General features: G+C 30.7%; 1 protein-coding gene across 10 annotated transcripts in view; it reads left to right on the forward strand.

Moving 5' to 3' along the window:
* The window catches only part of Bili (FERM domain-containing protein 8 Bili), a 104,706-nt gene that overhangs the window by 22,881 nt on the left and 62,362 nt on the right, over positions 1-19,463 (forward strand). For all 10 annotated transcript variants that reach the window (XR_012754805.1, XR_012754812.1, XR_012754799.1 and 7 more), the window contains one exon: positions 13,585-13,758. Coding sequence is in view for 3 of the 10 variants with exons in the window: in XM_075354602.1 (XP_075210717.1) it covers positions 13,585-13,758 (174 nt within the window). In the remaining 7 variants the exon portion in view is untranslated. The remainder of the gene's footprint in view (positions 1-13,584; positions 13,759-19,463) is intronic.

The raw sequence follows: 19,463 nt of genomic DNA on the forward strand, positions 1-19,463 counted from the left end.
AAGATGTATTATTTAAAAGTTCATATTTTGTGATATTTTTTTTTCTTATATCTTAACATAGCTTATTAGAACAAGCTCCTTCTTGAGCTAGTGGTAAAGTGAATTCACTTTTATAAGGTGAGTATGTAGTTATTTAAAACAGGTTATAAACATTAAATGAATTAATTAATGTAAAACATGAAATTTATTTGACACATAATTTTTACATCTTATCCTTGAGCATTATTCATAAAATTTGTTTGACTCTTTTCCTTAATATGTATACCATTTACTGTAACTTTATTGCAGTGTATTCACTTATTTATTTGTTCACGTTTCATAAAATTAAACTGTATGAAAAGAAACATATTGTCATATGTTAATATTTAACCTCCTAAAGTTAAGATTCGATTATACTTTTTTCTTATTAGCTACTTCTTGTGTTTACTTTACATTAGTCATAAACACCAATGTTGTGTTACCATTTGTAATTGTTTGCTGTCCTTTACGTCAACCCTGCTACTGTGAATTCTAACTTTTCTCCCCTTTGCATGTTGATGAAAACCAGATCAGAATTGTCAAATTGACATGAGGAAACAATAAGGCAGAATTGTCTGCCTTATGGTTTGGTTAAATATGTTCTTTCTGCTTGAATAGTTTGACGTCACTAAGATATAACTCTGACAAAATAGTGGCACAATTCTGAAAATCTCTGCTCACAGAGTAGTACATTTTTTCTTATAAATTACTTACGTGCAAGTGTTTCATAATATAAAGGATAAACACATGTAGTGTTTATGGAATTTGCATGTATTTAATATCAGTCAATCAACTTAAGAAGTGTGAAAAAGTTCTGTGCCATCTTCCTTTTGTCTTTTCTCAACTCCATATAACCCTTCAGTATCAGTGAATGACTCATGAATTTATTACAGTATCCATAACTTGTATATCAGGAATGCATTTTCTTTCTCCATTTTTCTAAAATCATTTCATTTCACTTTCCTTAGTAGCATGGCATTTGAAATAAAACATATGGTTTAACTGTTTTGCCACTTGTTAAATGATATTCTTAGAGTTTACATCTAGAAATCATGTTCTCTGTATTTCTTGTAATATATATTTATTTTTCTAATTTTAAATGAAACTTTTTTACCATTAGGAAATGTGTTTCTTTCATCTGAAGTATTCCTGGTCTTTTTTTTTTATAACATTTATCTCCATCGTATATTTATTCTATTGCCTGCACTTATTTTCTGCATAATAACTGCAAATTCTCTATATCACTGTAAAGCTGTTATTCTGATGAAGAAAATAATGAAAATTAGTCCCAAATAACAATTTGCTTGCTAATATTAAAAGATAATGAATGACAGTATTGTTATGTTTTTCCAATTGAATTAAAAAATTAAATACAATAATATAATGAATTGCGGACCTTATTAGCCCCATCTTTCTTTTAATTTAAGAAGATAAAAATATTTGTGTTTAGATTATTGAAAAAAGTAAATATCCACAATCATTAACAGTGATTCACAATCAGTTCATTGATATTGCTTTCTGAACAAGTAGTGGAGAAACAGTAGATTTTATATAAAATCAACATTTTATAATAAACATTGCATCAGTAATTCAAACATACCCAGACATACAAACAGACTTATAGGTAGAATAGATTATGTTTTATCAGCATGCTTATTGAATAACCTCATCATTTTATTTTTAGGAAGATACAATGGTTTTTTGTTTATCATTTTGAGATAACAAATTAAAAAATGATTGACACTGATAGATGAAATGTAAAAGTTGATTTTGGTTAGAAAATAAGGTGAATTAGTGTAATTGTGTATTATTCCATTAAGAAAACATATTAAGTTAAAATTCTGAAGTAACTTGCTCTAAACTAAACAGTCGTTTCAGTTGATAAAAAGGATATTCTTTATTGTATTTCTGAAAGTAAAAGAATCTCATAAAATTATTCTGGATTCCTTCAATATTAAAATTACTCAATTGTGGATTTCATAGTTACTTTCCATATTCTAAAACACTGCAAACTAGAATTTAAACAAATACAACAATATACACCTATTTTGAACATGAAGCATGTTTTATAGATAAAACCAGTTTACTGATTGGTCCTATTTTCAACAAACTTGACATTTAGTTTAGGGCCACATCAAAAATAACTGACCTGGTACCCTTCTATTATCAGTCAGATTCATTATCTCATTTAACTCTTTGCACTTCATCAGGTAAATTCTTCTAATATATATATCATCATTCTGCATTTTTTAAAATTTAGTTTCAATTTATTGCCACACCAAGCAGACATGTTTTTGGTATCATCCTATGATAATCCTTTCTCTTGATTGTTCCAAATTTGCCCGAAAATCTTAATATTGTTTTCAAACATAAGACGATTAGAATACTTAATATAGTGAGCTAGATAATTAATAAATAAATTAAATAATTTTAAGTCAGCTTTACAACTCTGTGGAAAAGCCAAACTAGTCCCACATGATGTTATGTTTAGAAAACTTCATATTGGGTGCAATCTTCCAAATAACTAGAAGGAAGTCAACCAAATCATCACCAAACTAAGTCTTCTTAACTTTCAAAAGAGTCCATGATTTACCATAACAAATTCCTAGAACAATCATTACAAACCATAACAGCATGGCTGCCGTAATTCAGTTCCTCATACAGTTTACAGTGAAACTAAAGCAAATTAGGTTAAAATCATGTTTGCTATTATTAATTATTGACCACAGTAAATAAAAAATTCAATTTTGTACAGTAATATTAAAAATGATATAAAATCACTGAAATAGGTCATTAGTTTGTTGCAATTACAATTAATTGATTTGTTTGTGGGTTAACTGTAGCCACCTTGCATCTCATTAGACTCTAGGAGGTATTGATAAGATTACATAAAAATAACACTGAACTCTGAAGCATTTGAATATTCCTCAATGATGTGATGCAGTATATCATTGGAACCCCTCTGCAAGTTTTCCTTGTTTCACTTGTTTTATGGATTTAATTAGCTCACAGATTATCACAACAAAACAATTCTCAGAATTGAGCTGTTTAAATTGAATTTGATCTTTAAAATATCACAGTGATGAAGAACATATTCTTCTAAATCATTTAATTATAAAAAAAGGTTTTGTTGACTTATTAGCAATCTACTAAAGAGTTTCCAAATATGGCTTTAGGATTTTTAATGACTTTTTGTCTTTTTTTTTTTGTCTTCAGTCATTTGACTGGTTTGATGCAGCTCTCCAAGATTCCCTATTTAGTGCTAGTCGTTTCATTTCAGTATACCCTCTACATCCTACATCCCTAACAATTTGTTTTACATATTCCAAACGTGGCCTGCCTACACAATTTTTTCCTTCTACCTGTCCTTCCAATATTAAAGCGACTATTCCAGGATGCCTTAGTATGTGGCCTATAAGTCTGTCTCTTCTTTTAACTATATTTTTCCAAATGCTTCTTTCTTCATCTATTTGTCGCAATACTTCTTCATTTTTCACTTTATCCACCCATCTGATTTTTAACATTCTCCTATAGCACCACATTTCAAAAGCTTCTATCTTTTCTTCTCAGATACTCCGATTGTCCAAGTTTCACTTCCATATAAAGCGACACTCCAAACATACACTTTCAAAAATCTTTTCCTGACGTTTAAATTAATTTTTGATGTAAACAAATTATATTTCTTACTGAAGGCTCGTTTCGCTTGTGCTATTCGGCATTTTATATCGCTCCTACTTCGTCCATCTTTAGTAATTCTACTTCCCAAATAACAAAATTCTTCTACCTCCATAATCTTTTCTCCTCCTATTTTCATATTCAGTGGTCCATCTTTGTTATTTCTACTACATTTCATTACTTTTGTTTTGTTCTTGTTTATTTTCATGCGATAGTTCTTGCGTAGGACTTCATCTATGCCGTTCATTGTTTCTTCTAAATCCTTTTTATTCTCGGCTAGGATTACTATATCATCAGCAAATCGTAGCATCTTTATCTTTTCACCTTGTACTGTTACTCCGAATCTAAATTGTTCTTTAACATCATTAACTGTTAGATCCATGTAAAGATTAAAAAGTAACGGAGATAGGGAACATCCTTGTCAGACTCCCTTTCTTATTACGGCTTCTTTCTTATGTTCTTCAATTTCTACTGTTGCTGTTTGGTTTCTGTACATGTTAGCAATTGTTCTTTTATCTCTGTATTTGAACCCTAACTTTTTTAAAATGGTGAACATTTTATTCCAGTCTACGTTATCGAATGCCTTTTCTAGGTCTATAAACGCCAAGTATGTTGGTTTGTTTTTCTTTAATATTCCTTCTACTATTAATCTGAGGCCTAAAATTGCTTCCCTTGTCCCTATACTTTTCCTGAAACCAAATTGGTCTTCTCCTAACACTTCTTCCACTCTCCTCTCAATTCTTCTGTATAGAATTCTAGTTAATATTTTTGATGCATGACTAGTTAAACTAATTGTTCTGTATTCTTCACATTTATCTGCCCCTGCTTTCTTTGGTATCATGACTATAACACTTTTTTTGAAGTCTGACGGAAATTCCCCTTTTTCATAAATATTACACACCAGTTTGTATAATCTATCAATCGCTTCCTCACCTGCACTGCGCAGTAATTCTACAGGTATTCCATCTATTCCAGGAGCCTTTCTGCCATTTAAATCTTTTAATGCTCTCTTAAATTCAGATCTCAGTATTGTTTCTCCCATTTCATCCTCCTCAACTTCCTCTTCTTCCTCTATAACACCATTTTCTAATTCATTTCCTCCGTATAACTCTTCAATATATTCCACCCATCTATCGACTTTACCTTTTGTATTATATATTGGTGTACCATTTTTGTAACACATTTTAATGACTATAACTACAAATTGTTTTCTTTGTTTCTGGTAAACCTTTATATACACAAGTTGAGTAGTGTACAAATCTAACCATTGCCTGGCTTTTGTAAGAACATCATATTGAAATCGTAGAACCTTATTATGAAAATGATCAGTCCATCTGACCATTTTTTCTTTTTTAGAAAAGAAATGCATCGTAAAATTTGCAAATTTTTCAGAGTTTTCAATTGTCCTTCTCAACAAGCTGTTTGAGATTTAATATAAATATTTTAAAACTGGTTCTGTTTGAAACAAACCACACTCAGGTAGGCCAAAAACTGTACATTCTGCTAAAAACATTGCTCTTGTACAATAGTGTCACGGATGAGCCATCAAAATCAATTTCTCGGCAATATCAAGAATTCATTTCTTGTACCAGTTTATGGAAAATTTTACATAAGGACTTGTATTTAAATGCATACAAAGTTCAACTGACTCAAGAGGTGAATTATCAGCAACACTGAAATTTTGTTATTTGGATGTTACAGAAAAATGCAACAAATTACGTGTTTTTTGCACATAAAATCATCTTTAGTAATATGGCTCATTTCTCATTACTTGGTACAGTTATTAATAAACAAAACTGTCACACTTAAGGAGAAGAAAACACCTGAATTATTCACGAAGGATCATCTTTTGCGCAAAAATGTACGGTTTGTAGTCTGGAGGAATCATGGCCCATTTTTATTGTAGACAAAGGCATTGTTGTTACAGTGAATGCACAGTGTTAATATGAGATGCCATATACTTTGTATGGTTTCAGTTAAATGAAACTGATGATCTTTATTTTCAACAAGATTATGGTACATGCTACATAACATGAGAAAACATTGCATTATTGCACACGAGACTCCCTGGACTGTTATCTCATGGGATGGTGATTTGTATTGGCTGCCAAGATCTTGTGACCTGACCCCTTTAGGGTTTTATTTTTGAGGTTTGAAAAGTAAATTTTATGCTAATAATCCAGAAAATATTTCAGCCCTAAAATCCAAGCTATCATAAGGGAAATTGAAGCTCCCGTGCTCAAAAATATCCTATGAAATTTCAGTGTTCGCATCAATGCCTGCCAATGTAGCCATGGTAGGCATTTAAACGATACTATCTTTCGTGTCTAATTTTAGTCAATAGTACTTTAATATTAAATAGAGAAACTTGAAATATTTTGTATGGTTTGATTCTTATATAAAAACCAAATCCTAAAGTAGTTTTTGGAAAAACCTGTACATATTTATTTCCAAAATTCATGTTCACTGTCTCTCACTTTATTTTTTGTTGATTTAAAAGATTTTATAAGCATTAAATATTTTTGTTTTTAAAGAAGATTGTAATTCTCATACATGGTTATCATGATATTTGGAATATTTGTTTCTATTCATAATACGATTCTTACTTTTCAAGTAAGATATACAGGGTCATTCACGGGAACCGGATGTTTTTAAAATAATCATAAAAAATTGAATATTTACTTTAAAAAAGTTTTATTGGTAATGAAACACTTGTTATGTCAAAGCATTTGTTACTTACTCATGAACGAAAAATTATGTCCGGCAAGTGATGTCCATTTTGGGCAATACATTGTTGTAGCCTTTCACGGTAACTGGCTTCAATTCTTCGCAGCATGTCTACATCAATCTGGGTGACGTGATGACAAATTGCGATCTTTAGATCCTCCAATGTACGCGGTTTATTGCCGTACACATGCGATTTCAGAAACCCCCACAGAAAAAAATCACAACTACTCAAGTCGGGAGACCGAGGGAGCCAAGCAATGTCGCCGAATCTGGAAACGATCCGTCCCGGAAACAAGTTACCGAGAACAGCCATCGTTGCCCTCGCTGTGTGCGATGTAGCTCCATCCTGCTGGAATAACACATTTTGAAAATCGATTCCCCGGTTTCGTAACTCAGGGATGAAAAACGTATTCAACATCGCAATGTAATGATCAGCTGTTACAGTTACGGCAGCGTCATTTTCTTTAAAAAAATATGGTCCAATAACACCGACCTTACCTATTGCACACCAGACAGTCACCTTTGGGCTATGAAGTGGTCTCTCGTGAAGCTGATGTGGGTTTCTTTCTGCCCAATACTGGCAATTCTGTTGACAAAGCCATTCAGATGAAAATGGGCTTCGTCACTCATTAACAGTAACAAATTTTAATTTTCTTCAAAAATGGTAAGCATTTGTCAACAAAATTGTAATCGCTGCGTGAAATTATGCTTGTTTAACTGCTGCACAACGGCTATCTTGTAAGTTTGGAAATGCAGGTCTGAATGCAGAATTCGTCTTACCGTACTTGTGCTCATTTGAAGCGCTGCTGAATGCCTCTGAATAGAGCGGCGTGGACTTCTGACAATGGCTTCCCTTACTCGTTTGATGTTCTCCAGAGTGCTAGCAGTTCGTCGGGGACTCGGTGGTTTTTTCTTCAATATTGAACCACTTGTTCGAAGGTTGTTTACCCATCGCAATATTGTGTTACGAGAAGGGACACTTGCATTACGATGGATATTAAACTGACGGCGGAAATCTCGCTGAACAGCAGTTATGGATTCGTCATTTCGCACAAAACTGTCATACACGTACAGGCGTTGCTCTAGCGTCCACGGCTCCATCTCAACGACTAAAATGTAAATGCTATGAACAAAGGAAACGTCAGACACCAGCCACGTGCCCCTCCCACCATGAATGCCCGAGTACAACCCACTTCAAAAACATCCGGTTCCCGTGAATGACTCTGTATATATAATTTGTGAACTAAGTTGGAAAACCAGTCTGAAAGTAGTCACAGACATGCATTCAGAGGTAGTTTTGAGTCTGCCTTAGACTGCCATTTAAGTGTGTGTGTGTGTGCACTACTTTCAGCAATAATGAAGCGTGGAGTGGAGTATAATATGTTAATCAGTTAACAATTCTTGTCATATGCTTGAACAAGCTCACATGAATGCTTTTCTGTTGGGTTTATCATTTGTTTGTGTATCTGGTTTTTTTTTATTATAATTTATTTTTTAATTCATTAGGTAAATTGTCAAACAATTTAATGAGTGAGTTTGTAGATGTATAAAAAATTTGTGTCTTTGGAACATAAAATCACCAGAATACTACAATAAAATTTTTAAAGATATTTCAAATTTATTCATTTGATTCAGCCAACTTACTAATGCTGACAGAGAATTTGCAATTAACACCAAAGATGTTCTGGAAAGAACTGAAAAAAAAAGTTGAAAGTCAAAATTTACACTGAAGCAGAGAATATTTGTAAATCATAATTATTGTTTTTCAATTTTTTGCAATTCACATGCAGTCAGGATTTCAGTACCTCAAATGTGGTTGATGAAACCTCCAAATGAAGCAAATGAAACTGTGGAGGTAAAGGCCATAAAAAAAATTACTATCACTGAATAAATAAATTTTAACTATTGATTTCTTAACATTATAAAAATAATAAAATTCAAATGTAGTTTATATTTTTATTTAATTTCATTAATTTCTTCATTGCTCATTAATCAGTTAGCAACCATTTGTTCTTGCCATGAAGTAGTGAACTCCTGTTGACGTACTGTAGACGCTATTCAATCTTTTTTTTTTGCCTTTTCACTTGGTTTTCTTTGAGAAATATGTCATTTGATGGCAACTTTTACTATACCCATAGATTACTTTATTCTCATGTATATCTTTGTGACGTAACATACTTGAATGAGTAACATATTTTTGGCAAGATCCCAATACTCCAGTGAAAAAAGTTTTTTTTGTGCTTTAATCAGCCAAAAAAATCTATTACTATCATGCAACAGTATTTCAGAACAAAATGTAGTCTAATAAATTATAGTTAGTATAAAGTTTAAATGAGGATGATAAAGTCTTACATAAAGATTTCTGTGTCGATGTGCAGCACTGTTGACAAATAACTAGTTTCTTTCATGACTTAATTTTTGTGATGAGTGTATGTTTCACATTAGTGGAATGGTCAATAGACCACAACATATAAGCATGAGGAACAAAAAACCTTAGAGAAACTATGCAAATACATGTAATTCACCTAAAGTGAACTTGTTTTTTGCTTTATCCATGTACAGCTGTATGGACCATTCTTTTTGTTAAACACAAAGTAACTGGAGGAATCTGGGGTTATCTGGATGCCAACACATGGAATTGGCCATACAACTGATAAAAACATGGTATTGATACATTGCCCACTAAAAATACAGTTCTGATTCCTTGTGACTACTATCAATTTGCTGTTTTAAAAGGCAAAGATTTTGTCCTTTCCTTTCCTGTTATACATATAATTTAAAATAACGCTGTGGGCAGGATATGCTTTTATTTTTTTGTAATGAATTGGACTACCATATTGATATCTGTTGTGTGACTTACGGTGCTTGCGTACAAACTTAAGAGATTTCTTGTAAAACTTTGTAAGTAATAATTTTCACATTTAAAAAGCAGATTTTTTTGCAAACCATTGAAAGAGTATTTAATTTGCAATCACGTATATATTTTACTTATATAAAATATTAAATAAAAATATGAATGGAATGAGGAAGTTGATTTTTATATAAATATGAATTAAATGTCGATTGGCTGCTACCATTCACTAGCACATATATGGTTCATATTGTAATGCTCTACATAAAAATCCTGAAAAATGCTGTGCTTGGTAACCATTACTGTATTGATATACAGTAAATATCATTTATATCATTTATTTAGGAACCAGTGATTTTAGGTCATTATAACTGAGTCACAATAACTGATGTTTAGGTAGTTTAGTGGTAATGCTTTAATATGCCATCTACACAGATATTCTACAAGGGTTATTTTTTTTCAAGGTCCGATTGGTCACAAAATTAAAACCAAAGTGAAAATAAAAATTTTTTTATTTGTAACAAGTACTTACATAGTCACCACTCTGATTTAGACATTTTTCGTAGCGTGGTACCAACTTTCCAATACCCTCATCATACAACGGAGCCACCTGTGTTTTCAGCCATGTTTCTACGCTGGTTTGCAGCACGATGTCTGTGCCAAAATGTTGTCCTCCTAGCCAGCGTTTCATGTGAGCAAAGAGGTGAAAATTGGATGGAGCCAAGTCCGGGCCGTATGGTGGGTGATCAAACACTTCCCAACGAAAACGCTGCAGGAGCTTCTTTGTTACATCTGCAGTGTGCGGCCAAGCATTGTCATGGAGAAAGACAATGCCTGATGATAACATTCCTGTCCGCTTATTCTGAATTGCCCTTTGTAGACGTTGAAGAGTCACGCAGTATGAGGCTGCAGTGATGGTCGTGCCATGTTCCATGTATTCCACCCAGAGAACTCCATTCCGGTCCCAGAACACAGTAGCCATACACTTTCTGTAGGAGGATGTTCGCTTGAAGTTCTTTGGTTTACTGGGAGAATGAGAATGCATCCACTGTTTGGATTGTTCTTTTGTTTCTTCAGTTTCGAAATGGACCCATGTCTCATCCCCTGTGACAATTTTGTTCAAAAAATCTTCTCCTTCATTGTGGTAGTGCTGGACAAACGTTAGGGAGGCGTCCATTCTCATTGCTTTGTGATGGTCGGACAGCATCTTGGGAACCCATCTCACACACAGTTTGCGGTACTGAAGTCTCTCACAATGGTGTAGAGAGCTGACCTTGAAATTTCAGGAAACGAATCGCACAATACATAAATTGGGAACCGACGATTTTCTCGAATTGCTTCATCCACTCGCTCAATGAGATCATCGGTTGACACTCGCTTCCTTCCATGACTGCCTGCATCATGAACATCTGTACGTCGTGCTTTAAAGTTCCTCCACCATTATCGCACTTTGCTGTCACTCCATTGACGTTTCACCGTACACATTACTTATTTGTTGATGAAATTCAGCTGCATTACACCCCTCAGCTTGAAGAAATCGAATTACTGCACGCACTTCACACTTGGCGGGAGATGCTATTGTTGTAGACATGTTTACGTTCTAGCTGCGTGTTCAGAACTAAACGAAGTGATGTGGCGTGATTGAAGGCCATTCTAGAGATGCTGCGCAACACATATACACAAAGATTCATCTGATTTTTGCGCAGGTTTTTATTTCGCGACCGATTGGACCTTGAAAAAAAATAACCCTTGTAATACAGTAAAATAATAATCATTAAAAATAATAATAATTTATTTCCGTAATAAAGTAATATAAATAGCAAAGATTTGCAATAATAAATATAAATATGATAGAGTAAAAGAAGATAGAGAAAAGTTGTAAAAATTACTTTTTCTGGTAAAAGTCTGTTTTGCTTTGTTTTGAACATTTCATGTTGTAATACAGTTTTTGAAGATTCTTTTCTAAATCAAAACAAATACTTTATTTCTTTGTAGCAATTTCTATAAAACTAAGAAACCGGCAAACGGTTTTCATTGCCACTAAAACGTCTGGAAGATTTGGTGGATTGATGTCTTCATCGTTGTTGCTGTTGTTACCTTCCTTGTCATTACCTATGTGCATGTCTATTTCTGCTAGTTCTGAATCCACTACATCATCAAGTGTTACAGTTTCAGTAAATGTTAGTTAAATGTAAATGTTAGTCAACCTCTTGATAATCTTCAAACAGTGCATTTGACAACGATTAGTTTTGCAGACTATTACCCTATTCCGCTATAGATTCTTTGTTGGATGCGACATCAGTAACTTCACCAGCTTGTGGTAAAAATCCTGCATGGTGAAAGCAACTTTTTACTGTCAGTGGAGAAATCACATTCCATGATCTTTTAACATAATTATAGCATCCAGAATAGTTATTTGTTACCTTTTATTGATCTAAATTCTGTATCATTTGTAAAATTAGGTGTTTTTTGTAGTAGACTTTTACTGACTTGATCACACTTTGATTTAAAGGCTGTAAGACTGCTGTTGTTTTTAATGGTAAGAACACTAAGTTTGTACACAAAAGATTTTTTTATATAAACTTAGTGTTTATGTCCAGCTTATTGTGTAGATGAGCTGGACAGTTGTCAATGAGCAGCAGTATTTTGTCATTTTTAATCTTTAATTCACAGTCCCATTTTCGTAACCAAGACAAAGATATCACTTGTCATCCAAACTTTTTTGTTACTTTAGTACATAACAGGAAGCGATTTCAAATTTTTAAAACATCGTGGTTTAGCACTTTTCCCTATAACCAGAAGTTTTTTTTGGCAGTTCCAGTCATGTTTGTAGCAATTAGTATTGTTAGTCTTTAAACCGGTATAACCGTTACAGACCGTATTCATCAGCATTATAGATTTTTTCATCCATGTAGCCCTCTTTTAATTTTGGCCAAATGGTTTCTAGCCATTTTTCTGACACACCAGTGTGCCGCTGTGGCCTTACCACTTAATCTTCTCAACACAGTATCATGATGGTGATGGAACCATTGTATCTTGCTGAAGTTATTTCACATGGTTTACTGAATTTTTCAGAATAATCACTCGCCATAGTTTGCAATATAGGACCGCTAATAGGGATATTACTAGCCCCCAGGTATTTAATCCATTTTAACAGTGCTTAGTCTACATCATTATGTTGACTAGGCTGTAATTTTTTTGTTTTCATAGAATTTGTTTCAAAATTTTTCCTAATTTTTTCATGGTTCTTCTGTATCACTGATGTTGTCGAATGACCTATGCGTAATTCTTGGGCAATGTCCTTATTAGTTTCACTATTTTCTAACCGTCAGATAATGTGCGCCTTTTCCTCTATCTTGAATGTTTTTTGCAAAGTCATAATTAAATCACTATTAAATGAATTAGACAGGATACATAAAATAAAATGCTGTTCTCACGCAATATGGCACGCTAGTCACAACTGAAAGTGGCTGCTTCAGTTTAGAATAATCTGGTACAGGAAGAAGATAAGAAAAACACAAACTATAGTGCACATGCAGGTACAAAGGTAAAGGTGGCTCATTTTAACTGTCAAAATATTCCTTTAGCTAGAATGTAGATATATTATGTTACTGACAAGTCACTTCCGTCTGCCATTATAAGCGATAAAATGTTGCATTGCAGTAGAAAAAATAAGTCATAATAACCAATATGTCTCTTCAACTGATGTGATTATAAACAATATACGTACCATAGCAAACCAACCAAGAGAGAACGTTTTGGCCACTATATCTGATGGTACTATAAATGATATTTACTACACTTGAATTATAGTAAATTTCTTAAAATCATATTAAGCTAATTTTATTCCGTAAAAAAAATCACTGCAGTATTTGATATGGTACAGTTTTAAAATTATATTATTTTATGTTGACCGTCAATTGATTTTGAATTACTAAAGTTTTAAATTTTTGAACATCTGCTTGACCAATTCAAAACTTTGATTTTTTCTCTTTATGCCTATAAAAAATGAATGAAGATGTTACATGTATTTTAATTCATAGGTGTAAATTTTTAATAGTGAAACTATAGCTGTGCACCGTTTTTGTTAGTTTAATAACCTGCCAACTTCAGTTGTCTTGTTACAGGCATATTGTACATCATTTTTAGAGTCAGGACTGATATAAAAAATATAGTGTAATAGTATTAATAACCAAAAGTAATAACAGTAACAACATCTTTTATGATTACACTGATAAAATTTTTGTTCTCCTCTTAGTTATACTATTATATCTTAACATAAAACTGATTGATTTATAAATGTGAAATTACAGCTTTGAAGGTATGTGTTTACCTCATGACTGATGTTGCATTTCATATGGAATTGGAGGATGGTGCAATTACTACAGTTCCTGAAATGGTTCAGGCTATTGTAAATGATGAACAGCTGAGCTTACCCAGATCTGCAGCTAGTATGTTTACTTTATGGATGTGTTCTGGTCTTCTAGGTAATTATTTGACTTTTTTGACATTGTTGAACAGAATTAATATGAGGTTTTATTTTTTGTAATGATTTAATTCAACACTAATTTTTAACTTTCCATGGGAAAATTTGCTATAAAGTTATAATTAATGATGAATTAATTTTTTATGAAGTTATGGAGTCATGGATAATACTGTAAAACGTATCCTTTACTGAGTTGCTGGTTTTACGACATTGTTTAAAAAGTATTTTAAAAAATGATAACTATAACAGTGATGTAATAAACAAGCATCCTGACAATTGAAAGAAGTGATGCAAGATAAAATGTGAATGACCAAAGTTTCAGTCACATTTACTTAAATCTAGTGGTAGTGATTGAAACATATGAAATATATTTAATGTGCTCATTTCTTCAGTCATTTATACGTTTATAAAGCATCTTGTTATGCATAAAGTATTCTTGTATTTGTGGTATTCATACATTTATAACATGATATATTTAGTCATGTTCAATTTTTCTGTTAGTACATTGAAGTAACTTTTGTTCCTCAAACGTTTTACAGAGAGGATAAATTCCTCTCAGGAGAGTCGGGTACTGTGAGAATTGTAAAGTATGAATTCCACTATATAAGACTTAAAATAGGTGAAAAAATGTGTTTATTGTGGTCAAGTGTGCTGTGTATACCTTTGCATCTTGGATTACATCATTCTTGTCCTTTACCCTATTAAATCTGAACAAGATAGTAAAGTACTTATTTAATCCACTGTGCAAATGATTCTTTCTGAACACCCTATTTCCTTGAACCTTTTCCCTATTATTGGTGCTCTAGATCTGGGTTGTGTTGATCTTATCCTGCTAGATCATCACCATCAGTATTTAGAATGCCAGGACTTTGATAGTAAAGCCATTGCTTCGTGGGTTTTACTTGGTTAGAGATTTAACAAACAACTTGATTAGTCCATTTCTTGTTTGTTGGCTGTTTAATAAAGATATATTAAACACTTGTAGAATAAAGTTTGACCTTTTAATTCCCTCCATTTATGCATATCATTATTTTCTCTCCTTATCTTTCCTTGGAAATTAGAGATTGTGAATTTCCATTCCTTTTAGTTTAAACATTTTTTTAAAAAAAATATTGCTGTGTTTGAAATCATTAAAGCATTGTTTTTCATTAACCATTGAAATAGTCTTGAAACCTTAATTAAATTAATTAGCTGCCAAATGAAATCTGCTTTCAACAACTACTCCTAGGAGTTGTTAATACTATATATTGAAGTAATATAAAACTTGTGAGTTATGAAGTAATTATTTTTTTTTTTAGAAATTTTTGTTTAACATTTGTGAAACGATAAACTGTAAACACGGGATCGATTTTCTGCATTAAAAAGAATAAAAGGAAAATAATTTTTTGCAATCACTTTTCTTGGTTTATCCTGTTATGGGTTTTCCAGAGTAATTTTATTATTAAGAAATTTGGATAATGATGAATTTTTGCTATATTTAGAATGACCAGGTTTCTTCTGCACTGAGTCAGCATAGCTTAAGAATAAGAAGGCAATAGATGTTTCACCCTAGAAAAGGAATTATATCAACTTTTTGCTTTTTAGAACAAGATAACTGATATTAACATTATTAATACTACTCTACATTGTAATGCTACTTTGTACAAGTAGCTAACTATTTTTGTTATTATACACTCTTGAATTATAGCACTACAGCTGATTAAGATTGAGAGTGGCATTGCAAACCAGTGTTGGTATTTGTCTATTTGTTACATATGCATATATGAAAGGGTATGATCTTTTCAACTCGAGTTATTATTTTTATCTCTAATTTACAACAATATTAAAATTAGGTCATTATTTGTCACATTTATAGAACCTAATAAAACTGTTTATAACTTTTAATGAAACTTTTAAAACTGAAAACTTTACGTGAAATACTAATGAATGTTGTTACCAAGAATATTATACAAGAATTTCATACCACGTAAATGGAGATGAAGGAATGTTGCTAGTTAATGCCAGGAGTGTTGCTCCTGGCGTCAGCTGATTTTGAAATCAACTGATTTCGAAGTCAAGAGTTCTAGTGTTCAAATCCTAGTAAGGACTTTTGTATGAATTTGAATTCTAGATCGTGGATACTGATGTTCTTTGGTGGTTAGGTATCAATTAACCACACATCAGGAATGGTCGAACTGAGGCTGTACAAGACTACACTTCATTTACATTCATACATATCATCCTCCGATATAATACCTTACAGTGGTTCCAGATGCTAAACAGAAAAAGCAAGATTAGAACCAGTGTTGCCCAAATGATTGTGCATAATTTATTTGTAATTATATTCTGTCTTTTATGTCATTTTGTGACTATCCTTGTGAATTTTATTGTTAGTTCTGTTTTACAGGTATTTAATAGTCTTAATTTAATTTAATTAAACAGTTATTTGTTTTGTCATTCTTTCACTCAAAACAAGTATTGATGGAGCAATAATTTTATCCTAAATAAAATATCATAACTTCTTCCCGCTATAGATTATTAAAGATATTTAGTTTGTAATATTACATTATTCTATTACTTTAATTTTTTATCGGTATTAAAAGAAACATATTTTTGGTAATTAAAAAAATTGAATTTCAGAATGGAGCACTTTCAACTTCTACAATCACAAGAAAATAGTTTCAAATAATACAATTTTTGATGACTGTTATAAAAATCAAATTAGTTTATTACTTTATAAAATGAATATTCAAAATTAAAAGTAAAAATACATTTTATTAGTACTATAAGAAATATTTGATATAACCAGATTCTTCTGTATTACTTTCAAAGTGTTTGATAAACATGGGTGATATGGCTAAATTTTAACTTATAATTTCAAAATTAATGATAATTATTTTCATAAATGAAAATCATATGATAAAAACTTTTTAAATTTAATGATCCATTTTAAGTTATCTAACCTAAAGTTTGTTTTTCAGTTATACAATACTTCATGAAAAAAAAAATAAAACTGTAATAAAAATATAACTGTTTCAGAAACTTAACTCCTGTTATCTGTAATATAATTTTTACACAGTAGAAAAGTATGAAATAAAAAATTATAATGTAGTGCTTTATTTGAGAACAGAAAATAACCCATAACATCTTATACTTTCATAACATGTATAACTATATATACACATAAATAAAAAAGGTAATAATTCCTAAAAATTTTCAATATTAAAAATTATTCTAACTGGAAGAAAATTAAGGTTAATTTTATTTACAATTAAAATTTTCATAAAAGCTGATATTTTCTTCAGCAAACAAATAATTAATTATAGAAATGCACTGAACAAATAAATATATGTTTTATAATTGTAAATCTACATATATATTCATTTTAAAAGGTTCCTTTCTAAGATATATTTCATTATTAATTAAATATATGCAAACATTTTTCACTCTTTATTCTATTACTACTACAAATACTTTCCATTACTTATGGTAGATTCTTTTTCTACAAAATTATAAAAAAACCAGTTACATGCAACAATAATTTTATATTTTATTCAGTGTACCTTTTTATAAAAGATATTTTCTCAAAAAGTAATTTATTTTCCCTTTGTTGTTTATTCAGCAAGCTTTACAACATCTTAAAATGTATTCTTTCACCAACAAAATTAAAAATAATTATAGTAATTGTTATTAAAGTTTTTAAGGGATATACAACTATTAGAATCAAGTAGAAGTAAAAATAATTATGATGGATAATTATACTTATATTAGTATTATTTTTTTAATTAACAAGATGTATGTTCCCATACACACTCAAACATATTTATGTAAATGAAAAAAAAAAAAAATATTTGTCCATTCATAAATGATCCACACAAAAAAATCCTCTTAATATTCAGTAAAAGATTCTTCCTTTATAAAATTTTAATAGTAAATAAATTTATAGAGATTTAAAATGATATCAATCTACTAGAGGTACAAAAAAAAGGATTTCATATAAAATAATCTGATGTAGACACCACATGACTTTCTTGTATGTTTATTAAATTACATATACTTTTTTAAAATGTAAAGTACATAAAATTTTATTTCATTAATAACTTCTGATATTTTTTCATATTTTTTTAAATTGTTTTATTGAATTATTATTTATTGTAAAAATTTTTTTAAAATCATATGTTAATAATTATTAATAAATCAATATATTTAAATTAAACAAAAAAAAAGGTTAAAAAAAGAAAAAAGGAGATGAAGTTGGATTCAAATCAATATACCTTTCCCTTGCAAGATTCACATCTTTGATTAATTAGAATTTTATTTGAGTATAACTTATGATATATTGTTGAAAAGCTATAAAGTTGAAATGAGGGATTAGTATTGCAGTTAAGAAAAGGTCCAAAATCCAGATGTTTTGGATTTTGGGCTTTTTTGGACAGTTTTGGTCCAGTTGATTGCAATCAAAAGAGGAAGTGCACAACTAGATGTTTTAACAGTCCTAAATCGAAAATTTTAACATCCTACAGCTAATCGTTTTTGAGTTATGCAAGATACATACGTACAGATGTCATACTAAAACTAGTCAAAATGGATTCAGGGATGGTCAAAATGGACATTTTCATTGAAATATGAAAACTGACATTTTTCACGATCACAATACTTCCTTTACTTTGTACAAGGAAGTAAAAAAAAAATTATAAATTTATAAGTTTCATGACATGCGATAAGTAGCTAACTTTATTTAATTGATTGTAAAAATATAGGGTAATTGGACAAAAGCCAAATAAATTGCAGTAATTTAATTTTGATAAGAATCATAAATACACATATGATTTCACTGAATTCAAAATAAGATCATACAAAATATGTTATCTTTCTATTTTTCATTATTAAATGTCATATTAATTCTTTGAAGAACCTCTCTATATTCATTACTCTGTGTAATCAAAAGATTCCAAGAATATGTGTATAGATTCAAAGCTTAAAAGCTATTCAATCTTAATATGCTTTTTGCTTTTAATGTTGATCATTCAACTTCATTTAATAAGAGTGAAAACCATAATATTGAATTTTCTTTCTTATTCAAAGTTAAGCAAAGTTAAACCTTATTCAAACTTATTCAAAGTTCTCAGCTGTATAATAAAGGTCTCATTTTAAAGAATGCAGTTCTGACTAACTCCTTTTTTAACTCCACTCCATTGTACGTGCAGTCTTATTTCATTATCAAATACGCAATGCTCCTTAAACCAACAACTTAAATACTTATAGTTTATAATATGTAACTCTCTCAATGTTTTGGTCCTCCTAATAATTTTAAATTGATTGTTTTTTTTAATTTTTTTTTTTTTTTTTATTAATAACCATCACTTTAGTTTTTGTTACATTTAAGCCTATACATTTTATAAATGCCATTGACATTAATCAACAACAGCTTGAGATTGTCATTTTTATTTGCAAGGAGCACCACATCATTGACATATTATAAGTTGTTAATGAAGTTCTCATTAATTTTTATACATCCTTTCATTTCTTCCAGCACCTCTTGAAGTGTGGCTGCAGAATATAAGTTAATAAAAATTAGAAACAATACCCATCCTCACCTGATAGTCTAAAATACCATGACACCAATATATATATATATATATATATATATATATATATATAATTAAATAGTGAACAAAAATAGCAAATGATCATCAAATCATACAAAGGTAAAATGGATGACAAATG

The sequence above is a fragment of the Lycorma delicatula genome, chromosome 1, assembly GCF_047948215.1.
Source record: "Lycorma delicatula isolate Av1 chromosome 1, ASM4794821v1, whole genome shotgun sequence".
NCBI classification, from domain to species: Eukaryota; Metazoa; Arthropoda; class Insecta; order Hemiptera; family Fulgoridae; genus Lycorma; species Lycorma delicatula.